The following is a 25,692-nucleotide window of genomic DNA, read 5'->3' as shown; positions in this document are numbered from 1 at the left end:
TTTGAGAAAGGAGGAGAGAGAGAGAGAATGTGTAAGGGAGGGGAGAGAGGGAGAGGGAAAGGGAGAGATAGAGAATCTTGAGAGAATCAGTTGTGAGATCATGACCTGAGTGAAATCAAAAGTCATATGCTTAACTGACTGAGCCACTCAAGTACCCCAAAATCTAACATATATTTTTAAATTAAATGGGGACCACACAATAATACTATTTTTGGAACTTTCTTTTTCACTTGTCAATATGTGGTAAACAGTTTCCCATGTAAATATTTTTGCAAGGTGTCTTTTAATGGATTAACATTGTCTCGTGTCATGACTGTGCTGTAATTGTTCGATTTATTGTTGTTAGACCTTTAGTTTTTTACCAATTTTAAACCATCATAAATATTGCTGCAACGAAAATCCTTATAGATAAATCTTTATATACAAAATGAATTTTTAAAATTGGAAATGCTTGGGGCGTCTTGCATTTTCTATCTCTCTAAAAAAAAAAATTGGAATGCTTGGTAAAAAATATGACATGTTTTAAAAGGATTTTGATACTAAAAATTGCCCCCTAGAATAGTTGTACCAATTTACATTCCCACCAATGGGCATTTTAAGCATAAGAAGCTTAAAAAAATCTGGGGCTGTCAAGGGTAAAATTGCCAAAGTTAGGTAATTTGAATATAGAAATTTCTAAGCCTTAAAGTATTGAGAGAAATTTCTGTAAAAGGTCAGAGGAATTTCTGACCAGTTAATAGATATTCTCATAACTTTTAGTTATAAAGTGCAGTGATCCATGGAGTACTACTGTTGAGGCTACTGTATCACAAAATATGAAGGCAAACATGTTATAAAGGTAATATTAACTTTGACAACAATAGGAATAGAAAACATTGAGGGCTTAGTATGTACCTTGTAGATTATAAAATATAAAACAGTGATAACTTGCTTAAGAAATCTTAAGTAAGGATATTATGAGAGGTCCATTTTAGAAGTGCTAAGGGGCGCCTGGGTGGCTCAGTCGGTTGAGCGTCTGACTTCGGCTCAGGTCATGATCTCACAGTTTGTGGGTTCGAGCCCCCATCAGGCTCTATGCTGGCAGCTCAGAGCCTGGAGCCTGCTTCAGATTCTGTGTCTCCTTCTCTCTCTGCCCCTCCCCCACTTGTGCTCTGTCTGTCTCAAGAATAAATAAACATAAAAAAATTTTTTTAAAGAAGTGTTAAAACAAATTTTTATTAAAAAAAAAAAAAGCTTATCAGGTGCTTATTATGCAAAGTCTCATTTAACCCTGTCACATGGGTGTGGTCATCATTTCCAGATTTACAGGTGCAGGTCCTAGTGACAGAGTCAGTTTGAGGCAGGGTTTATATGACTCCAAAATTCATGCTCAACTTCTAGGAGTGTATCCACCATGATGCCCCTTGCTGCTGTCAGATGGGCCAGGGATAGATATTAAATAACTTTCATTTCCTGGTGTAGATGTTGGACCTTTCAATTCTGCTTCAATCTTTTTGATTCTGCCAAGAGAAAGTTAATTTGGTACAAGTTTGTCTTAAATGTCTCTCTAATAAGTACATGTTAATCTACCTTTTCAATAAAAAGAGAAGTGTATCTAACTAGAATTTTTTCACACTGTTTTTTAATGCATTTATTTTTATGGCTACTATCTATTTGTGGCATATGATAAGGGTTTTCCACTTATGGTAATAATGAAGTTTCTAGTTAAAAGTTTTTTGACTTAAATTGCCTTAAAGTAAAATTAAAAGTCACATCTTACTTTTCTATATTTTCTTTCCACTCAAAAATGACTCCTTCCATTTAGGTCTCCTCTACTCCCCCTCCCCGCTCCATTAATCCCCTATTTTGGCAAAAACTGGGAAGGCTCTTTATTAGCAGTTCTGGAGCAAGATGTGGAGATTATTATTACTATTATTATTATTATTTTAATGTTTATTTATTTTTGAGAGAGACACAACATGCAAAGGAGGGACAGAGAGAGGGAGACAGGATGTGAAGTGGCTCCGTGCTGACAGCAGAGAGCCTGATGTAGGGCTCAAACTCAAGAACCACAAGATGATGACCTAAGCTGAAGTCCCCAAGTCCAATGCTAAATGGACTGAGCCACCCAGGCACCTCTGGAGATTGTTATTTTTATTTTCTTTTATTTTAGGATTTTATTTTTAAGCAATCTTTGCACCTAAGGTGGGGCTTGAACCCATAACCTCAAGACCAAGAGTCACACACTCCACCAAATGAGCCAGCCAGGGGCCTCTAGAGATTTTTTTAATTTAAAAATTTAATTATAAAATAATATAGCTATAATTCACAGCCTTTTTTTTTTTTTTTTTTTTTGAAAAGCACTTGTTAGCATTGAATGAACCTCCCTCCACGTGGCTTCAAGCTACCTAGCCGCAGCCCTGCTCCCTCTCCCCCCATGGTGCCTTCAAGATGGCAGGCACCATGTTTTGGGAGCTTTCCTTTCCCCAAAACTTTGTAGTAGTGCCATCGCATCACAGCAATGATAGGAGCAGCTCCTGTCTTGTTTTCTTTTTGGCAGCATTTACCCGTGTCTGCTCACTGCCCAAGGTCCACAGTTTGTCAAGGTTGACAGTTGGGCAGAAGCTCTTTAAGTGGTGATGCCTCATGCCAACTTTCCCAAAGTAACCTGGGTGATATTTGTCAAAGTTGATCCCGTGGTGATGCATGCCACCAGCATTACCCTGGCCTCCTGGGTTCTTCTGGTGCTGTGAGGCTGCCGTGGCTGTGGCTCACGTGCCCCTGGCTCATGTGGCCCTGGCTCACGTGGCCCCGACGTTTCTGGGTCTTCCTCCGTCTGGATGGCATGTCCCTGGATGGCAGCCCAGAGGTAAGAGTACAGTCATTTTGATTAGAGAAATAGATATGCTGCAATCTGCCATAATTAGCCATTCTAACACAGCTACCATATCATTTTTCTTTTCTGTTTTTCCCTCATGTGCATTTCTTCTGATAATAATAGTTAACATTCATTGGATATTTGTTACAGACACTGTTCGTAGCATTTTGCATCTAATAACTTGTTTGATCTTCTCTAGTATTTTATGATATGGATCCTGTCATTCCTATTTTGCAACGTTTTTTTTTTTTATTTATTTTTGGGACAGAGAGAGACAGAGCACGAACGGGGGAGGGGCAGAGAGAGAGGGAGACACAGAATCGGAAACAGGCTCCAGGCTCCGAGCCATCAGCCCAGAGCCTGACGCGGGGCTCGAACTCCCGGACCGCGAGATCGTGACCTGGCTGAAGTCGGACGCCTAACCGACTGCGCCACCCAGGCGCCCCACCTATTTTGTAGATGAGGACACTGAAGCATGGTGAAATTGAGAAACTTACTATAAGAACTTGAATCCAGGGAATCGGTCTTCTGAGCTTAGAGCTTTCGTTCACCTCTGTAGTGTGCTGTTTCCCATACTTAGCTGCGTTTTGTTGACACTGTTGTTATTATGGCCTATGCTTTTTTTTTTTTTCTTTCCTTTTCACCCAACCATTATAAATATTTTCCTCTTGCTAGTTCTCAGATTTCTGTAAGAATTAAACTTATTTCAGTATAAATTACATAAAATTTAGATGCACCCATTTTTAAAAAATGTTTTTATTTTTGAGAGAGAATGAGCGTGCACGTGAGTGGGGGTGGGGCAGAGAGGGGGACAGAGGATGAGAAGCAGGCTCTGCGCTGACAGCAGAGAGCCCAATGAGGGGCTCATATTCACGAAGCAGGAGATCATGACCTGAGCCAAAACCAAGAGCCATGAGATCATGACCTGAACTGAAGTCAGACGCTCAACCGACTGAGCCACCCAGGCACCACTAAACGCACCCATTTTAAATGTTCAGTTGGTGAATTTTGATGAATGCCTCTACCTAATCACCACTATAATTAAGATATAGAACATTCCCATTGCCCTAAAGAGTTCCCTTGTGACTCTTCCAAGTTATTTCCGTCCCCTGCCCCTCCACTAGGCAAGCGATGCCTTCTTACTGATTTCTATCACTGCTCTAATTTTCTTCTTTCTCTTCTACCCATGAGTTTACAATTAGAAATGTAATGTGTAATTCCCAAAACTTGTGAATTTTTTAGGTATCTTTCTGTTATTAGTTTCTAATTCAATTCCATGGTGGTTAAAGAGTGTACTTTATATGATTTCAGTTCTTTCAGATTTGTTGAGTTTTGGTTTATGGTATAGAATGGAGGTTGGCAAACATCGTTTAAAGGGCCAGAAAGAGGGGTGCCTGCATGGCTCATTCGGTTGAGCATCCAACTTTGGCTCAGGTCATGATCTCACGGTTCGTGGGCTAGAGGCCTATGCTGGGCTTTGCACTGACAGTGTGGAGCCTGCTTCGGATTCTCTGTCTCCCTGTCTCTCTGTGCCTCTCCTGCTTGCTTTCTCTATTTCTCTCCCAAAAATAAATAAACAATAATAAAATAAAATAAAAATAGAGGGCCAGATAGAAAATATTTCAGACTTTATACTCAAAACCTCCTCACAGGCTCAACTTCTCAACTCTGCTGTTATAGCATGAAATATATAATATATGAATGGGAATGGCTGTGTTCCAATAGAATGTTCTCTATAAAAACAGGTTAACAGATGGGCTTTAACTTCCGGTCTGTAGTTTGCTGACCCCTGGCCTAGCATATGATCTATCTTGGTGCTTGTTCTACGTGCACTTGAGAAGAATCAGTATTCTGCTGTTGTTGGGTGGAATATTAAAAAAATATGTCAGGTTGTTTGATGGCGTTTTTCAGATCTTTTGTATCCTTGCAGATTATTTGTCTTCTTGAACTATCGATTAGTAAGAGAAGAATGTTGAATCTCTGACTATGTTAAGGGTTTGTCTGTTTCTTCTTTCTGCCAGTTTTTGCTTTGTGTATTTTGGAGCTCTGTCGTTAAGTGCATACACTCTTAAGATTGTTAGGTCTTTTTGGTGGACTCCTTTATCATCATGGAACGTCACTCTCTATTCTTAGTAATGCTCTTTGTTCTGAAGTCTACTTTTTATTTTTTCTTTTTTGTGTATTTTTGAGAGAGAGAGAGTTTATGTGCGAGCGAGGGAGGGGCAGAGAGGGAGACAGATCTAATCTGAAGCAGGCTCCACACTGTCAGTGCAAAGCCCAACTCGGGGGCTCAAATCCATGAACCATGAGATTTGAGCCATCCAGGTACCCCGGACTTTTTCTGATATACTCTAGTTCACGTAGGCTTTACGCTCCCATACTGCCTGAGGTCTAATAACTGAAAAAAGCTATTTAATGTGTTTTGTCAGTTTTCTAATTTTCTGAAGAAGATAGATAAGTCTAGTCCCTCTCGTTCTATTATGGCTACAAGCAGAAGTCCACAACTGTCTTTTTAACAGATGTACAACCTGCCATCCATGGTTGTACTTTTATCCTCTTCGCTAGTCCCTTGGCAAAGACCATTTAGTTTGCTTTCTTTCTTTTACCATTTTTCCTGTCAGAAACAATATAATGAACATCTTTTTTTTTTTTTTTTTTTTTTTTAATCGGAAGCAGGCTCCAGGCTCCGAGCCATCAGCCCAGAGCCCGACACGGGGCTCGAACTCACCGACCGTGAGATCGTGACCTGAGCCGAAGTCGGCCGCGTAACGACTGAGCCACCCAGGCGCCCCTATAATGAACATCTTAATGGCTATAGTTTTTCACTATTTCGATTAGTTTGAGTGATTCCCAGAAAGTGGAATCATTGAGTCAAACATTATAAACGCTTTAATATATTTTGAAATATATTGTCACTTGTCTTCTAAATATACCTTCCAATCGCTTTCTGAAATTATCAGTTTACAGTTCCATAGCTATATGTGAGATAAAAGTTTCACCAATGTTTATATACCTATACTTAAAAATCTGTATCATTGCTTTAAACATAAAAAAAAAAAAATTCTAGCAAGGTTGCATATGCGTTTATATGTATTCTTGCATTGTTTTTCTTTTTATCTATTTGTGTCTTTTGCTTATATGTCTACTAGGATGTCAGTATTTTTTTTAGAGTAAAGATAAATTTATTTGTGGAAAATATTTTTTACAGCCCATTGATTACCTTTTATGTCTTTTCAAAATGTAACTATATCTGTCCATTTTTTTGGTGATTTCTTCCATAGCTTGTAAGTTTTAGAAGTCCTCTCCCGGTTTGACAAATATTCAATAATGTTTTCTTTTAATTTGAAAATTATGTTAAATTCTATCATTCGACAAATATTTACCTATCACCCACTCTGGACCAATTATTATGCTAGGTGTTGGGGACATGGTAGAGACCAAAATAGAAATGACCTCTGATTGCACGGACCTAGGAGAAGGTGGATATTTGCAAGGGCTGACAATTTAATTTTAGCCTCCTACATGGCAAGAGAGAAGTCTGTTAATAAAGCACTTATGACGCCTATTCTGTCATTTGGGATAACTTTTTTTTTTTTTTTTTTTGGTACAGTAGTGTGAGAATATGGCTTAAATTAATTTTTCTTTTCAAATTGCCACTTGTTATTACAATATCATTTATTAGATAGGTATTTCCCACCCATTGATTTAAGGTATTTCATGATCTCTCTAATATGGAGGCACTATAATATATGTGTTCTGGAGTCAGGCTAACCTGTGTTTAGATCCTGGCTATCCACGCACTAGCCAAGTGACTTTGGACATGCTTATCCTATTTGAACTTCCGTTTCTTCATCTGTAAAGTATGGTGGCAATATTATCTATTATTGAGCTGTTGTAACAATTAAAAACAAAAGGGTTAACACTTTTTAAAAAAGCACTGCATTATTCTTGTCAGATGATCCTGATGAAAAATTGCCCTATACATGATCACACGATGTTTTTCCACAGGTGAAGGCAAAAAACATAACCCAAAAAGCAAAGTTTCATATGGAAATGAGTTTGCATTAAGAAAATGCTCATGAAACGAGGTCGTTTTTATTTAACTTTTTGCTTCTCAGCAGGGTGCACGCATATCTACATCGTTGTTGGAGGGCGTGTGTTTTATCATCGGCTCAGTGGAATTGAATTCCCAGCTCACGTAGGTGGTTGGAGTTCATGTGAGCCTGCTCAACTTAAGATAAAAAAAAAAAAAAAAAATCACAGAACTCTGTCAAGGTCTTTGATCCTGACTTCCTTGTCTCTCAGATGCCGGGTGCACTACTGGTGTTGGGCCTTGTGACACTTTGATTTCTTCCTCTTGTCCTGACCTCAACTTCATAACCTATTTGCATTCTTGCTTCTGGTCTTGGTCAGTGGTCTTGAGTAAATCTGCTCCTAGATGCATTAGGCTCATTTTCTGCATTTGTCTTCCTTTTCACCCTCTCAGGAAGTCCCCTTGCATAATCTGCAAATTCACAGGGGGCAGAAGTGGCAGTGGGTGGGGCCTCGTGTCCAGGGCCTGCTCACCTCTGGGCTCTCAGCTCTTCAGCAAAAGCTTTGGGGGAGAACAGGGGAAATGTGAACTTCCTTTAATCCTAAAATGAACGTTCTTGTTTTTTTTCTTTTTCAGTCCTAACTTAAACTGGATTTTCAACTCTGATCTGTCCATTGGTTGGCACCTCTCATCGTCGCATGTCAGTAAGAAAGAAACCCTTTGGGGGAAAGTTTTCAGAGTGTTTGTAGCAAACACAATTAGGAGGAATTCTTAGAAGCAGCGGAGGTCGGCAACTGTGCCAGGATAATTGTTACATTTTAAACACAATGTCATCCCCTGAGCAAAGTGAAATGAGCCAGAAGGCACATGTAGACAGGTATGCCCAATTTGTTTTAAAGCCCCAGAAACCCATTCAGCCTTACATCTGCTCAACTCTGAGTGATTTTCAAGAAGAGAGAGACTTTCTGGCCGACTACATCTTTCCTCAGCTTAACGAACTCTGCAATTCCCAGGGCACGTATTTCAAAGCCGTGGACCTGAGGTGGTCAGCGTTGAAGGCCCCGCCACCCTCACCATCCAACCTGTTCAGACAGCATTCTTGTCTCCACTCTCAGTATCTGAAGCTCTGTCTCGACTATGTGAACAGCTGTTTTCCTTTCTTCATCTGCATGCTGGGTCAGATGTACGGGGACTTCCTCCCTGACCATGTGCCTCTAATGCTCTCCAGAGTGACTGACTTGTTCAGTTTATCCACGGTAGAACAGAACCTCTACGTTGCTGCAAAAATTGGTTATCCTTGGGTCCTGGAGAATCCCAACTACAGTTTGACGGAGTTTGAGGTCATCCAAGCAGCATTTCTGAATGAGTCTCCATTTCAGTATTTTTACTTTAGGACTGGAACCATGCTGCTGAAGACTTTAGATGAGGAAAAGGAGGGGCTGTCCTCGGGCTCTCTGCTGACTGATGAGGAAAAATTAAGGATTGGAAAGCTTAAGGCCAAGATTATTAGCAAAGGGCTCTGTGTCCGATTTCATAAAGATCTCCACGAGTTGGGGGACCTGGTTTTCAAGGACTGGTCAGTTGTGATAGAACAACTTTACCCAGCCACTTTAATGATCGGAAATATAGGTTAGTAACTACGGAGAGAGCTAAGTCTATTATCAACATAAGGCTAATATGTTTTGTTATGTCTTCTTTGTAAGAGGAACCTTTAAACGACTGAACATATTCCTTAAACCTTTAAAATCGTTACCATATTCCTGTAACATGCATTTCTCCATTTGGAGATTTTTGAAATGGAAAATAAGAGCAAATGAGGGGTCATGGAAGACTGTTGAGGAAGTTCAGGAGCTCTGAGATGACCTAAAATATTTGGCAGTTAATGTGGTAGATCTGGAGCAGAGCGTCTCGATCAGGGCTCGTTGTTCCCTGCGGGGCATTTGGGCCAAATCTGAAGACATTCTGGCATCAGAGCCAGGGGGTGGTCCCGGTGTCCTAATGGGTGGAGGTCAGGGAAACTGCCACACATCTTACAGCAGACACAACAGCCCCCCATAAGAAAGTGTTTTCCAACCTGAAATGTCAATAATGTCAAGGCTGAGAAACCCCGATCTAAAGGGAAGAGAGCTTTTATTAATTTTTGGGTGCCTTTTGTATGTTTTCACATTTAATCTTCAAGATTTAGCCCTGCAAGGTAGGCACTATAAATCCTGTTTTACAGATGAGCAAATGAAAGCTGCTGTATGGCAGTTAAGTGACTTCCCTGATATCACATCATTAGCGAGGGATCATTCTGGGATTTGAACCCAAGGCATTTTGACTCCGAAATCCCCCCTCATTTTCTTTCAACCTTACCACTCAGTAATCCATGGACCGGCACTGAGCATCACCTAGGAGCTTGTTAGAAATGCATTCCAGGTCTACTGAGTAAGAGTCTGCCTTTTAATAAGATGACCAGGTAAGTTGCATACCCATTAAAGTTTGATAAGCACAGCTTGCCATTCTGCCTCTAAATGAAGTGATTACATTTATTTTTGAAAGTAGTGACTCATGGACACATACAGAATAAAAGGGGAAGAGCAATATTAGAGAATGGCAGAGGTCTCTCACCTAGACAGACTTTGGGAGGGATCTGTGCTGCTCTTAAAATTATATTTAAAAAAAAAATAGAATGTGTACACGTATATGTGTGTTTTGCAGGGGGTGGGGGTACGGAGATGGCCTGTGTCTTTGATCAGAGTCTCAGAAGGTTCAATGACCCAATGATCCAAAAAAGGTCATGAAGTACTGTTGTAAAGGCCCAGTTAATGTGGGCTTGCAACGTGATGGCAGGTGGTACATTCCCAAATGCTTTTGGGGGGCCAGGCAGGCCGTAGTCCTTATGGTAGGGAGCAGGTGGGTTTGTGGTAAACTGAAGGGACAGAGTTGACTCACCTAAAGTCATTCAAATGCAGCGTTGGTGGGGAGGAAGGGGGTGGTGAAATCCCACCTGTGCCCATCAACTCTGCCTACAAGCCAAATCATTTTGGAGTCCTAGAAAAGAATGCTGTGTCAGTCATAACTCTTTGGGTTGCGGGTGACTCAAACTGACTTTAACGAAAAAGGGATTTATTAGGTTATATAAGTTTAAATTTTTTTTTTTCAACGTATATTTATTTTTGGGACAGAGAGAGACAGAGCATGAACGGGGGAGGGGCAGAGAGAGAGGGAGACACAGCATCGGAAACAGGCTCCAGGCTCTGAGCCATCAGCCCAGAGCCCGACGCGGGGCTCGAACTCACGGACCGCGAGATCGTGACCTGGCTGAAGTCGGACGCTTAACCGACTGCGCCACCCAGGCGCCCCAAGGTTATATAAGTTTAAAGCCCAGGATCAGGTCTGGTTCAGCTCAGGCTTCAACCAGTGGCTCCAATGATGTTACCAAGCCCTGGTGTTTTATTATTTCTCAGCATGGCTCTGCTGTCTGATGCTGCCTCAGTTCCTAGGCTCCTCCACCATGGAAGGAAGGGCAGCTCTAAGTTCAAGTCCGGCAGAAATGGTTCAGAGTCCTATCACTGAGTCTTTCTGTCCCTGATTAGCCTGAGACCATATGCTTGTATCTGACTTAATCACTGGTGCCAAGAGAGTGTGACGCTCTGGTTGGCTAATCCTGGGTCATATGTCACCTTGGAGCTGGAGGTAGAGTCAGACCCACTGGAATAACATGAATGGAGAGTTGGGACAGGATGGGATACCAAATGATAATCTGGGGCTGTTACTGAAACTACAGTAGGTGAATGCGTGTTGAGTGTCAAAAACTATCCTGAATATTTACTACAAGCTTGGAGTTTTAGAATGTCTAAGGACAGACATGTTCTCAGATCTCAGATTTTTCAGTTCCTAGCTGTGTGTGACCTTGAGCAAATGGCAATATTGGTAAGCCTTAGTCTCTTCTTGTGTATAATGGGTTAACATTAGCCACCTTGAGAGTAATAATGTGTGTAAAATACCTAAAAACAGTGCCTAATGCATATTAGGCACAGAGCAAATAAAGCTAATAAAAACGAATAACCACACACGAGTGCTGGAAGGATATATGCTTTTGGCCAAAGCTTGAAATATGGTTAATAGTGGTATTCTTTATATCACTATTAGTGACTAATCTCAATCTGAACTGCATTATGTAGATTAATATTTACTAATGTGTTTAAGAATCAAGCCTGTCTGTGTATTTGGGTTAGAGACAGGTCAGGTCTCCATAGTATTCTCCTTTGCCTTTGGTTTTAGTTATTACTGAAAAATTAGCTTGCTTTAGACTTTAGTTTTGAATGTATGATATATGGACTAAATGTGTGAATTAGAAGTTACAGAATGGATGAATTATTTTAAAAAAGGCTTTAGAAAGAATTGCTACATTATTTTTCTTTTGTAACTTTGATACCCTTTAATCACCCAGGTAGTTCCAAAATCTGATGGGAGTGGGTGGTGGGTAGCAAAAGGCCACTTGGGAAGCTGGTGGTTATTATAAGACAATATAGAGCTATTTGGTTCATACTCTTCACTCTTAGAAACACTTCTGAGGTCCTTGGAAATACTTGAGATTAGTGGGTGAGGTTCAAGTTCACCTCACGAGACCCATTAGACTGTGGGATCGTTCCCAATTCTGTCTAAGATCTTGAAATTTGAAGCTGACTTTGGCCAGACTGTAGGATTTCCAGGTCTGTTTGGCTCTAACCTGAACCAAAGGGCAGCCCAGTTAAGTATGGAGGTCCAAGGTAAGGTGAGTATCTTCAGAACCTACCACGTTAGCCTACCTGGTGTTCGTTTTCCTGCATAACAGCCTCCCTCCATTAAAACAAAAGCAAAAACAAACTTTGGGGGATCTAAATGTCCCCAGAGACAGAAGGGCATTTTGACAGTCCAGAACACCTTGACTTTAATTAAACTGTGAGTTTAGAATTACGGTAAATTGAAACTGGAAGGAATCTCTGAGAGATCCAAGTGTCTGGCCCTGCCTGTTATTTTACCGGAGAGTTTAACAGGCTTGCCCAATGGCAGAGTTACACTTCTACCCATGGTTGTCATTGGATCAGGGCATCTTGTCCTAAAAATACACCCTGCTCTCCCAGCCCCTGCCATGGTTAGACATATAAACATTTGCCACAAGATTGAATTAGGTAACTTCATGCTTAGTTAACAATCTAAAAAGATGAGGGGATGTATGTAGCAAATCTAGTTTTTGTTTTTGTTTTTTTTTTTTAAGTTTATTTATTTTGAGGGGAGAGAGCATACACAGGTAGGGGAGGGGCAGAGAGAGAGAGAGGCAGAGAGAGAGGGAGAATCCCAAGCAGGCTCCATGCTGTCAGTGCAGAGCCCAACTCAGGGCTCTATCTCACGAACCATGAGATCGTGACCTGAGTGAAAAGCAAGAGTCAGACACTTAACTGACTGAGCCACCCAGGCGCCTTGCAAATACAGTTTTTATTTTTTATTTTTTTTGCCCTTGTTATTCTGAGGTCATGAAATAACTTGAAATCCTAATAGGATTCCATATATGAATAGCTTTAGGAAGATTAAATTGCTTGCCTGTTGTTTGCTTTCACTAGAATATGTGATGGGCTGTGAAACATGGTACCAACATAGACAGAAGGTGATACAGATGCAGAAGAGGAGACATCTTCCTGGGCATTTATCATAACCACATGTAATGGAAAATGTGAAACAAATCTAAGACATTAAAACTTTTTGTCCCTAAAGACTACAAACACAACTGTGAACGTTTCTATCATGAAGAGTTCGTGGAGAAGTGCAAAGAAGTGTTATTTCCAAGGAATCAAACAGAACCTTTGAAATCTTGGAAAGATTTGCCTTACAGGATGTGGGATCAGATCGTAACAGTGCTGCAGCAGGCTCTGGGTTAGATGCTGTCCTCAGGTAAGATGGCAAGAAATCTCAAGCCTTTTCCTTAAGCCAAACAGCCTGACTTTAGTGACTATGATCCCTCAAATTTTGGCCGTCCTCCCCTACCTCCCCTTTTCTATGCCCACCCTTTCCTGCATGAGAGGCCTCCTAAAAGCCACCCTTGGGTTAGAATTTCCTTGTCAGATATCACTCTGCATTTGCAAAGTTTTCCTGGCTATTTCAGTTTCTTCCAGTCTCCTCAAGAAGATTCTTAACTCTTGAGGGTAGAGCTTGCCTCCTTTTCCCCCCATAGATCTAAGTTGCTGGAAGTAATTCCTGACAACGATGGAAAGACTTTAAGGAGAAGAAATTGGATTAGGAAATATGAACAATGCATCTGTATAGAGTCGTGTATTTTACAAAGAGCTTCCACATACATCATCAGCTCATTATTCCATGAAGATTTTCAGCTAAGACTTATTTTAAATTTTTTAAAATGTTTTTATTTATTTTTGAGACAGAGAGAGACAGAGCATGAGCACAGGAGGGGCAGAGAGAGGGGGAGACACAGAATCCGAAGCAGGCTACAGGCTCTGAGCTGTCAGCACAGAGCCCGACATGGGGCTCGAACTCACGAACTGCGAGATCGTGACCTGAGCCGAAGCCAGATACTTAACCGACTGAGTCACCCAGGCGCCCCATTCAGCTAAGACTTATTAAGTGCCTACTGTGGGCCACATTATTATTTCTGTTTGTGCACAGAATTGAGTTCTCTTACCCAGTGTGTGCACTCTTCATTGTTTTGTCCAGCGTCGTCCACATTAAAACCCCCATATCTTTCCCCACCCGGGAGGCATGGGTTCACCCCCCACAGGCGTGAGGAGGCTGGGGCGTGAAGTCAGAGTCCCTCTCTGTCTCATCAGTAGAAATAGGGAGATTCTCGAGACAGTTTTATTTCTCCATCCTCCGCCTCCACTTCGTACCACAGATCGCATTTATTCTGTCAGTTTTGTAGTTTTTTTTTTTTTTTTTCCCAACGTTTATTTATTTTTGGGACAGAGACAGAGCATGAACAGGGGAGGGGCAGAGAGAGAGGGAGACACAGAATCGGAAACAGGCTCCAGGCTCGAGCCATCAGCCCAGAGCCCGACACGGGGCTTGAACTCACGGACCGAGATCGTGACCTGGCTGAAGTCGGACGCTTAACCGACTGCGCCACCCAGGTGCCCCATGTAGTTTGAAATAAACCCACAATGGCTGGGATGGCTCGGCCACTCACCCCACCTCTCCCTCTCCACCATCCCCCTCCACCGCCTCTGCCCCTGTCTCTGCACCCACCATTTCAGCTCACCGAGGTGTGGAGCTACCACCATTTTTGTGGTTCCGGGAACTCCTGCCAAGAGGAAGACAAGTTATTTGGTTAATACAACATGGAGCTCAGTCAAGGCTTTTAAAACTTACAGGAGTTTGGATTTATAGGTCACGCGTTTAAAAAATCTTAGCTTTGAGGGGCACCTGGGTGGCTCAGTCTGTTGAGCATGCGACTTCGGCTCAAGTCATGATCTCAGGGTTTGTGAGTTTGAGCCCCGCATCGGGCTCTCTGCTGTCAGTCTAGTCTGTCAGCCAGTGCAGAGCCCGCTTCAGATCCTTTGTCCCCCTCTCTCTGTCCCCTCCCCCAATAAAAAAACCCCTTAGGTTTGAATGGGCAAATCAATAGAGACAGAAAGTAGGTTAGTGGCAGCCAGAGGATGAAAGAAGAGGGGAAACGGGAAATGGCCCCTAGAGGGTCTGGAGATTCTTTGTGGGGGGCTGAAAATGGTCTGGAATTAGTAGCGATATTCGTACAACCGTGTGAATATAGTGAAAGCCGCTGAAGTATACACTGGACAATGATGAGTTTTTGGTACGTGAGTTGTATCTCACACAGGTTATAACTTTAAGCGTTTCAGAGTAGATGAAAAATTTGATAAATTGTACTGCAGTGACAAGTCTGACTGTGCCCAAACAAAAACAACAATGAAATAAGTCCTTTGAAATTAGCTGTGTGGAAACAGGATTTTGCCATTTGGAAACAATGCTTTGGACTGTAAGTTCCCAAATTATATGTGTAGGTAGTGGAAAGGGGCGTTCTTTTGAGGTTTCCAGGCATTGTCTTAGTAACTGACCGTCTAGAGCAATGGCCACAGATTGCTTTGCAATGTTTTCATTTTCCATTTGTTACTGAGAAGAAATTATTCAGAGCCTAGTCTAATTATGTGGATGTATTCTATTTGTATTTTTCCTTCATCGGTTTTACCTGCTAAGTGCCAAGGAGTGTTCTAGACACGGGATACAGCAGTGAACAAAGAGAAAAAAACCCCTGCCTCCACGGAGCTTAGATTATGGAGCTAGGTAACAAACATGATAAATATGGAAAATATGTAATAGGTTCGATGTCTTTAGTGCTGCGGAGTGAAGTATGAAATTTTGAAAGGGAATAGGCCGTCTGGTAGAAGGTGGCATTGGGCTGACTACTGGAAACAGGTGAGAGAGCAAGCTATGCAAATATGGATTGGACAAGCATTCCAGACAGAGGGAACAGCAAACACAGAGGTGCTGAGGCAGGAGGAATGGCAGGGAGGCCAGAGGCTGGAAGGAAGTCAGGGCTGTAGGGAGGGTGGTGGGGGACGAGGGTGGACATGTAATGGATGGGGGTAGGGGGAGGGTCTTATCTGGTCTCACAGGTCATCGTAAGGACTTGAACTTTTACCATTTTTGGACAGAGAAATGACATATGTGACATAGTTTGACAAGCTCACTGTGGCTGCTTGGCTGAGGATAGACCTAAAGAGGGCAAGGGTGGAAATAGGACACAAAATCAGATTCTGCCATTCACATTTCATGGAGACATAATTAAAGCAATAACACATTGACTCCTAACTCATAATAATGGTGATGGAATTCTTAGGGAGTAACTTCTATTTAATGATCCTAACCTGCTTTAGGTTTCTATTTTAATGGCTCTTCACACTGATCTTCTTGCTCTGTTGAACCCGAATGTCAGGCTGGCTTATTTTATGCCATTCACTCATTCAGCAGTGTGCGATTAGTACTGTCCCAGCCACAAGCTATCCAACAGTGAGTACGAGAAGCCTGGTAACTGCCTCCTTGGAACTTACCTCCGTGAAAAATCACTAGGCACATATTTATGAAATCACGGGCGTGTAAGGAATAGGATTGAAGTCTGCATGTAGTGACACTGGCGATACCTGGGAATCCTCTGCATATCTGGACGTACTTCACTACGGAAGTTAAGCAATGAGTTATCTTGTGCCCACGCCAGTGCAGAGGAATCTTCTTTCTGCCGTTCTACAGGCCAAGTCACCCTGGTAGAGGAGCAGACTACCTCTTAGTGAGTTACTAACAATCATAGTCATTTGCAATGTCATGGTAGTCAGGATCGATGGGGATCCTTGGCATATGAGTGCTTCTATTTTGTATTGTCTCCTGATATGGTGTTTTATGGACGATCAGTTTGGTGATGGTGGCTGTGTCCCTGGGAGGATGTAAGCAGCACAGATACAAGGACGGTGGGCTGGTGTGGTAGGGTCTCCTGGGCGTTTGGGCAGGTTGGGCCCTTGATGTAAGCCCAGGTTTTTACTGGACAACCCTAGGATCTGTGTAGCTGGAAGGGCCTTCCACGGTTACCATCTCTCCTCTGTCCTAATTTTACACAGGGCAGAGCTAAAGCCCAGAGGGCAGATTACTTACTTAGAGCCCATTGAGGCCAAAGTTGAGACTAGCTAGAATTTCCTATCTCTTAGAGAGAGATGCAGAACAATCTTTTCTCCCTCCCTTCCTTTGTAAATATTCTTGACTACATTTTACCCCTTTATTTTTCAGAATAAATCCTCTTCCAATTGACAAGTCTATTTTGCTCTTGTCTGGAGAACGTGGTTGTGGGAAGTCCACTCTGATCGCCAACTGGGTGAATTATTTCAAAAAGAAATGTCCGAGCATGTTGGTGACCCCTCATTTTGTGGGCACCACCTGTGAAAGCAGTGACATCATGTCCGTGATGCGTTGCTTCATCACAGAATTGCAGTTCAAAAACTATGGTAATGGAGTCAAGCTTTTAACCTCAGGAAGTTTTTGTTGGAGGGCAGATATTCTGTCTACTGCTCGTGTGGCCGTTCTCCTCTTGTTCTAGCATAAACCCCGTGTTGTCTCACCTGCAGAATCTGCCCACCTCTTCCCCTCACAGAATTAAATTTCCTTCCTTTCCTACTTCCTTCTTTCACCAAAAATGGATTGAGTACCTTTATGTGCTAGGGTACTATTCTGGGCAGTTCCTTACCCTCATGGTGTTTTTTATGTTCTTGGGGTGGCGGAGACAAAGAGTTAACCAACTCAATGTTTGATAAGTTCTATGAAGAAGAAGAAAACAGAGCAAGAAGGGAGTCTCTGTGTGTGTGTATGTATGTGTGTGTGTGTGTGTGTGTGTGTGTGCGTGTGTGTGAACTGTTAGGACTTGAAAAGTGTGGTCAGGGAAAGCCTTGCTGCAAAAGGGACATTTGAATACATACCTGAAAGAGGGAGTCACACAGATATCTCAGGGCTAGCATTCCAATCAAGGGAGACAAGTGCAAGGCTTCCAAGGTGGGACATGCCTCTGATCTACTGCTCTTCCTCTTCGATTCAGTAACTATTTATCGAGCAGGTTCATTCACTCACTTGCTCATTCATTCCCTCATTCCTGAATATTTATTGATCACCTGATCTGTGTCAGGCACTTCTCTGGGTTCTGGGGATGTACGCATCAGGCAAATAGGGTCACGGCTCCCATAGATACCACGTTACAGTTGAGAAAGGCAGATAACCGATAAACAGGAAACATATAATGATAAATGCCATGCAGCGTGATGTGATAAGGTGACAGGTTGCTAGTTAGGCTGAGTGGTCAGGGACTGTCTCTGTGTTAGAGTATCTCTAGTAGCTGTGATGAGTAAGTCCCATTTCAGTGGCTTCTCGAATGAAGTTTATTTCTAATTATGGAGCAGTCCAGTAAGGGGTTCCTAGTTAGGCAACAAGTGGCTTTCCTCCATGTGGTGATTTGGGGACACAGGCCTTTTCCATCTTGAGGCTGTGTCATCCCCTAGGACCTCAGAGTCCTCTGCCTTTGGCTAGAGGAAGGGGGAAAAGGGTGGAAAAGGTGCACCTGTCCCTTTAAAGCCTTGGCCTGGCAGCGATCCACATCAATCCCACTGCCATTCTTTTGGCAAACACTTGGCCACCCTGGGCCCACATGGCTGCACTGGGAGTCAAGTGGGGACAGAACGCTAACCCCATGCTCTGGAAGGGGGACATGGACTTTTGCAGGACAGGTAGCCATCTATACCCTGTAGAGACCTCACGGATGAGGAGTTGCTGGCCATGTGGAGATTAGAAGAAAGAACGTTCCAGGCGAGAGAGTAGTTAAGGTAACACAGGTCCTAAGCCAGAAGCAAAGTGGAGTTAGAGAGGGCAAGCAGGCCAGTGTGGCCGGGCCATGGTGGGCAGGAGGGGGACTCATATCAGATGGAGCCGGAGGTGAAGACGGGGCCATTTCAGGGCTGGGCTTTGTTGGACAGAATGTTAGGTTCAGATTCTGTTGAGTACAGTGGGGTGACCAGTGGGAAATCTTAAGCAGGGGAGGGATATGATTTGATTGATATTTTGAAAAGATTAAAATCTGTCTGATGTAGGGAAAATGGATGTGGAGGGGCAAGTATGGAGGCAGGGACACTTGTTAGAGGCTTTTGCAATGGTTCAAGCAAGGGATGACAGTAGCAGAGGAGGAAGAGGGCTTTAGATCGATTGAGGGTTTGCTGAGGAGTTGAATGTGGGTTTTGCAGGACAGGAGGAGTTGAGGACAGCTTTGGGAAGCTAGACAGACAGTGAGTGCTGTTTGCTGAGATGGAACATTATCGGTGGCGTGGGAGCAGCAGGTGTTGGGGGGAATCAAAAGAGTTTTGCTTTCGATGAAAGACATTTGAGATACAAGGTGTACATGGGGAATGATAACGATCATGTGGGATCTGCCTCCGTTCTAGGAGCAGTTGACCTCGATGGCTACTTATTAGCTGTCTGACCTTCTGCAAGTTATTTTAACTCTATGTAGCTCTGGTTTCCCATTTGTAAAATGCAGATGATTAAAAAAATGTCTTATAGGTAGTTGAGAGGAATGACTAAGATAAAGTAGGAAAAACAAAGACACTTAGCTCAGCTCTTGGTGTATAGGAAGCACCGATAAATATCAGCTATTATGTCGTTAGGTGTCTGCCATATGTTTGCATGTCTGACTCTGCCTGCTTTTGGGAACTCATCCCTTCTCACTTGGGGCTTGTACACAAGTGCACATTTGGGTTTCGCCTGGGTACGTGGGACGCAGAATGGGTTTTGATGGACGTGTATTATCTCTGTATGATGGGACAGGTATTTGAGTGCCTTTCTGTGTGTGTGGTGGGTATGAGTAAATAGGGCGAACATGTGGGCGTGAGTTCTCTGCCGTTGCATTTCTTGTTGTAAAGTGGGTAAAACCAAAATCAGCAGCAGCAGGTGTGACTGGTTCTACACGACAACAACTGATCCTACTCAGCCACATCCCAAGGGTGTTCCGACCAGCCAGGCTGATGAGATAAACCCCACTGAGCATGCCGTTAGGATTTTATTCCCAAAGGGAACTGTTAGTTTAATGAGTATGTTTCAAGGTGCTGAAAGCTCGTAACAAAAACAGCTGCCATCTGTATTCAAAAAAACATGGCTTTTTTTTAAATGTTTATTTTTGAGAGAGAAAGATGTGAGTGGGGGAGGGGCAGAGAGAGAGGGAGATAGAAGCGGGCTCCGCCCTGATGGCAGAGAGCCCCGTGCAGGGCTCGAACTCACGAACCGTGAGATCATGACAGGAGCCAAAATCAAGAGTTGGATGCTTAGCCAGCTGAGCCACCCAGGTGCCCCATCAGCTGCTATCTTTAAAAACAAGCAGATCTTGAGGTTGACAAAGCAGACTGCATTCAGGAACAGCCTATGAGTATCTGACCCTCAGGAGACACCTTCTGTCCCGGAGAGAACAGCCCGCCTCATTAGCAGTGGGAGGCAGAGGGGAAAGGCTGTGGCTCTGGACTTGGCCCGCCTGCATTTTCCATCCTGGCTCTGCTGCTTACTAGCCATGTGCTCTTGGGCAGTTTACTTACGCAGTGTGGGCCCCCGTTTCTCATCTGTGAAATGGGGGGTGGGATTCACAGTACCTACCCAGGGGATTACAGGTAGAGAATTTAGAAGAGTACCGGGCACTCAGTTGTCGTTAGTATTATCATTGTTGCAGCGATGATGATGATGATGGTGGTGATGATGATGATGGTGATTCCTCACTGAGCTAGAGAAAGAGGCAGGGAGCGTGGTGGGGGCTGCTAAGGGAAACAAGAAACTTATTCATTAGACTAAGGGAGGAGGTAGCACAATGCAGGAGAGTTTGTAGCCGCAGCGGGGGTGGGGGGAGGAACTTGAGGGGGAGCACCGTGTACGGCCCAGCGTGTGCTCGTGCTCAGCTTGGCCGCCTGAGCCAGGAAGCTGGGTTTCACCCGGGTGAGGTGGGTGTGGGCAGAAGAGGAAGAGCTGCCACTGAGAACGCAGCTGGCCGAGAGGTCAGCTCCTCTGCGGCGTCTCCCTGTGGCAGCCTCAGCCGTGAGCAGCTCCAGCTCCTGCAGGCGCCCGGCCCTCCCCAGTGGGCCGACAAAAGGCCCCTGTGTGAAGCTCACATTTCTGCTCCTCTGTCCTCACCCCTGCTTGCCTAGATAGAGGGAGCTTGCAGACAGAACTGCTCGGAGCCAGCTCTCCCCCGGCCCGTGCCCCTCGCCTGCCTTGCAGGCCACTGATGTTCCTAATGTGACATGCCTCGCGGAAGGTCGAGGAGAGCCACTGATTTTCTTATTTCCCTGTTTCTTCCCCCTGTCACCCCCCTCCCCTGGTGGCAGCCCGAATAACAATGAGTTCCATTTACTGAATTGGCGTTCCGAGTGCCCGGTTCTGTGCTAAGGGCTTTCTCAGCATCTTAGTTAATGCTCCTAGCATCCAGCATTCTCGTCCCAGATAAAGAGCGGGGCTCACAAAGGCTGGCTCACAGAGCTGTGTGTGGGCAGAACAAGGGTTCAGACTCAGGTCTTTGCTGAGCTCAGGGCCCCTTGTCCTCATTACTGCCCGGTCTTGCCTCCTTGAACAAACAGGGACATTTTGCTCCTCAGGGCCCTCTCCTCGCATCACTTACTGGGGAGTCTGCCCTCAATACCAGCAGGACTCCTTGGCAGGGTTCGCCAAGCCTTGTGCCTGGGCCTGGGTGACTTCTCCAGGGGCTCTTGCTCTTGGTGCCACAAGTGTGGTCTCCCTGGAGCAGCCGGTCATTTCCGTCTCTCCTTGTCTGTCCACTTCCACTCCCGTCTACTGGAATGCCCCTCCTCTTCTCAGGTCGGTGAAATCCTCTCGTCCCTTAAAGCCCTATTTAAACTTTTTTTTTTTAAATGTTTATTTATTTTTGAGAGAGAGAGTGAACTGGGGTGGGGCAGAGAGAGAGGGACCCAAAGGATCTGAAGCAGGCTCTGCCCTGACAGCAGAGAACCCGATGTGGGGCTTGAACTCATAAACTGTGAGATCATGACCTGAGCCAAAATCCGTTGCTTAACCGACTTGAACCACTCAGGCATCACAAGGCCCTATTTAAAAAGCACCCTCCGGGGACACCTGGCTATCTCAGTTGGTAGAGCATGAGACTCCCAATCTCGAGGTTGTGGGTTCGAGCCCCACATTGGGTGTAGAGATTACTTAAAAGCAAAATCTTAAAAAAAAAAAAAAAAAAAGAAAAAAGAAGAGCACTCTCTCAATAAGAGGGCCTGATGGCTGCCTCTCTCCTTCATCTCCAACTTTGAGCAAGTGGCAAGGGTAGCCCCAGTCCCGTTGTACTCTAGTTTATGTGGGTGTGTCCCTGCAAACACTGTGAGCTTGCCATCCTGGTCACCCACTACTTACACGTGGTCCTGACATTGTATGTTTTACTGTATCCCGTTATAGTCCTGTGCAGGAAACCATGTCTGTTTTATTGGCCATTCTCACACTCAGTGCCTGACACAGAGCCTGACCGACACAGAAGGTTCTCAATAAATCTTTATTGAATGATAAGAGATAACACTGCCAAAAAGCGAAAAAATCAGTTAATCTCTGTCATTTTGTTACAAAGTATTTTTTTTTTCAACGTTTATTTATTTTTGGGACAGAGAGAGACAGAGCATGAACGGGGGAGGGGCAGAGAGAGAGGGAGACACAGAATCGGAAACAGGCTCCAGGCTCTGAGCCGTCAGCCCAGAGCCCGACGCGGGGCTCGAACTCACGGACCGCAAGATCGTGACCTGGCTGAAGTCGGACGCTTAACCGACTGCGCCACCCAGGCGCCCCATGTTACAAAGTATTTTGAAATTGTACCAATTGACTGTTTTTCTCTCCCCATGAATTTATCTTTTGTGACTGGGTGTTTAAAAACTTGAGCTGTTGGGGCGCCTGGGTGGCTCAGTCAGTTAAGCGTCTGACTTCGGCTCAGGTCGTGATCTCGCGGTCTGTGAGTTCGAGCCCCGCGTCCGGCTCTGTGCTGACAGCTCAGAGCCCGGAGCCTGTTTCAGATTCTGTGTCTCCCTCTCTCTGACCCTCCCCCGTTCATGCTCTGTCTCTCTCTGTCTCAAAAATAAATAAACGTTAAAAAATAAAATAAATAAAAACTTGAGTTGTTACTATTTAAATTAGGCAATAGGCTCTCTCAAAAATAAATAAAACATTGAAAAAAAAAGAAAAAGGTGGCACCTGGGTGGCCCAGTGGATTAAACAACTGACTTCGGCTCAAGTCATGATCTTGTGGTTCATGAGTTCGAGCCCTGCATCGGGCTCTATGACAGCTCAGAGCCTGGAGTCTGCTTCAGATTCTGTGTCTCTGTCTCTCTCTGCCCATCTCCCTCTCATACTCTGTCTCTGTCTGTCTCAAAAATAAATAAAAAGGGGCGCCTGGGTGGCTTGGTCAGTTAAGCGTCCGACTTTGGCTCAGGTCACGATCTCACGGTCCGTGAGTGAATTCGAGCCCCGCGTCGGGCTCTGTGCTGACAGCTCAGAGCCTGGAGCCTGTTTCAGATTCTGTGTCTCCCTGTCTCTCTGCCCCTCCCCTGTTCATGCTCTGTCTCTCTCTGTCTCAAAAATAAATAAATGTTAAAAAAAAATTTTTTTTAAATAAATAAATAAAACATTAAAAAAATTTAAATTAGACAATAGGCCATTGTCATCCAGGAGAGACAGTTTGGTTCTAACAGAATAAAGAGATAGGTTTAGGATCATTTTCCAATACTAGTAATTCTGCCTATCTTCAATATTATTTTGAGGAAAAATAATTCTAATCACCCCAAATAGGATTTTAAAAACACTGAAACGATGCTTTCCTTTGCATACTTAGATATAGATCTGTATCTTCCTTGAGGTTTTTTTTCCTTTTTTTTTTTTTGCCTGGGACTATTTTTCTGCTGATTATTATGAGTGATATTATGTTTTATGATTGTCAGGCTGCGTGTATTTTCTGAGGTTCATTCATCTCCGTTTTGTCACATAGCCTCTGTACCAGCTTCACGCAAAAGGTCAACAGTCCGTGCCTCCCGCATGTGGCTGCTGGTGAACGGAATCCACCAGCGGTGACCTGTGCGGCTTAGAAACGCAGATGGAGTAACCGTTGAGTGAGGATGCGTTGCTGGCAGGAAAATTAGTAGCAAAATCAGTGTTTGTAAAGCTCCTGATGACCTGTGTTCAAGCCTTTTCACCTTGCTGGGCCTGTTTCCTCACTTACAAGATGAGGGTTTGGACTAGACGACATGATCTCCAGAACCCCTCCTTCTCTAAAATTCACTTAGTCAAGGTCTGAAATCTCAATACTTTAAAGATTTGGGGGGGGGGGGGGGGGGAGATAAAACCCTCCAAGGATGAAGCACCAAGATTGTTCTCTTCCTGTTCTTGAAAAATACTTTTAATTGTGTGATCCAAGCTCAGACTATCTTGTTTTGATTCTTTCTTCTCCTTTATGTCTTGCATTCATATATAATCTTCAAGTCATTGATTTTATAGTCATTTTCTGATACCAAAATATCTTTAAAAATCAATATATCCATTTATAAAATAAGTAAGTCCTGGGGCTGCCATGTATAGCATGGTGACTATAGTTAATAATACTGTTTTGCATATTTTGAAAGTGGCTAAAAGTACATGTTTTTTTGAATGTTTATTTTTGAGAGAGAGAGAGTGAGAGAGAGTGAGTGCATGCAAGTGGGGGAGGGGCAGAAAGCGAGGGAGACAGAATGCAAAGCAGGTTCCACACTGTCAGTACAGAGCCCCCTATAGAGCTAGAACTCACAAACCACGAGATCGTGACCTGAGCCGAAGTTGGAAACTTAACCAACTGAGCCACTTAGGCACCCCTGTAAGAGTACATCTTAAAAGTTCTGGTCACAAGAAAAAAAGTGTTTTTGTATCCGTGCAGTGATAGATGGTAACTAGACTTACAGTGGTGATCATTTTGTGTATACAAATATTGAATCATAATGTTGTACGCCTGAAACTAATGTAGTATCATTTGTGATTTATACCTCAATAAAAAAACCCAATGTAACCCTCTAGTATAATGTAAAAGAGAAAGGTAAAGTAATTTATTGCAAAATAATATGCATTCCAATATGTAAATGCTCAGACATGATTCCAGTAGAAGCCACAGTGGAGTAGGCAGGTCATGGAAAATGACCATGCTTTCGAAAGCTGCTAGTGCAGACATCCATGGATGTGTTGTAGTCAAGGCTCCAACATCATGAGCAGTGTTCCCATCAGGGTCGTGATTTTCTGAAATCTTGGTATCATTTCAGACGAAACAACATATAATCTTCCATCACTTTCTATGGTAGTTGTATTCCTAGGAAATTCAATGTGTTTTGAATCTGTGCAAAAATTACTTTGCATTTACATGAAAATGGAGTTGGTTTCTAGGTGAGGTCATTAATAAGGTTACCCCCCCCCCCCACCCAAGTGACTGTCTGGCAGAACATGTGAAAGCAGGTAGACCCCAGGACACAGCTGCATTGTGTGTGACTGTCCTGTGTTCTAGGACATCTTGAATTCCTAGAGCACCCCTGTTGAGTTCCACTGCTCTAATCAGCTTCCTGTTTTTTTGAATGCTCATGTGTCTTCCTACCTCCAGACCTTTACCTTTGCTTTGTCTTGCTTGATATCCCTTTGCCCTCATCTCTACCTGTGCATTCCCCGAAGCTTGTCTCACATGTCTTCTGCATGAAGCTTGTCTTCATTGTGATGGTTCTGCATCACACTCCAGTACTCTTCAGACTCATATTCTGCCTTGAAATGTGTTTTTTTTTGTGTGTGTGTGTACCGAATCCATTTTCACTTCCCTTAACTCCTTGACTTTATTTATAGATCATTTTTATCTCCTTTTAGCATTGAGCACAGAACCTTGCACGTAACAGGCAACCAATAAGTATTGTTAAACATAGTTATTCAATATGCTTCTAACAGAATCTTAATGCACCTGAGAGATGTAAATCCATTAAAAGCTTCTTTGCATAACTTGATTTTCTAGATTCTAATGTGCCTAAATTTCTATGGGAAGCATGGCCTTTGAAAAATAAAAGCAAGACCAAAGTTGTATGTAGTAAAATGCTCTTAAAGTATTAAGCAGTTGATTACAATTTCGGGTTGCTCTCTGCTATGTCACGCAATCAGAGTTTGCAAGTTGGTCCTCTCAAATTACATCCTTTGCCCTTTGCTGGTTTATAGCCTGATCTTCCCTGGTAATTTACAGATTCGAAGGTCTGGGGTCCAATATTGCGGA

At 43.5% G+C, this 25,692-nt stretch overlaps 1 protein-coding gene and 1 non-coding gene across 2 annotated transcripts in view; both read left to right on the top strand.

The window, feature by feature from the left end:
- LOC123591891 (putative tetratricopeptide repeat protein 41) overlaps nucleotides 1–25,692 on the top strand; it is a 77,143-nt gene that overhangs the window by 8,057 nt on the left and 43,394 nt on the right. The window contains 4 exon segments of the mRNA XM_045466509.1: nucleotides 7,527–8,519; nucleotides 12,627–12,683; nucleotides 12,686–12,803; nucleotides 16,653–16,867. Of these exon segments, the coding sequence (XP_045322465.1) occupies nucleotides 7,718–8,519; nucleotides 12,627–12,683; nucleotides 12,686–12,803; nucleotides 16,653–16,867 (1,192 nt within the window). The 5' untranslated portion in view covers nucleotides 7,527–7,717.
- On the top strand, nucleotides 21,520–21,592 carry TRNAG-CCC. The gene has a single exon. It is a non-coding gene; the product is annotated as a tRNA-Gly (tRNA).

Source organism: Leopardus geoffroyi, chromosome B4, assembly GCF_018350155.1.
Source record: "Leopardus geoffroyi isolate Oge1 chromosome B4, O.geoffroyi_Oge1_pat1.0, whole genome shotgun sequence".
Classification (NCBI taxonomy): Eukaryota; Metazoa; Chordata; class Mammalia; order Carnivora; family Felidae; genus Leopardus; species Leopardus geoffroyi.
The sequence above is the reverse complement of the archived record's forward strand: the minus strand, read 5'-3'. Positions and strand labels throughout refer to the sequence as shown.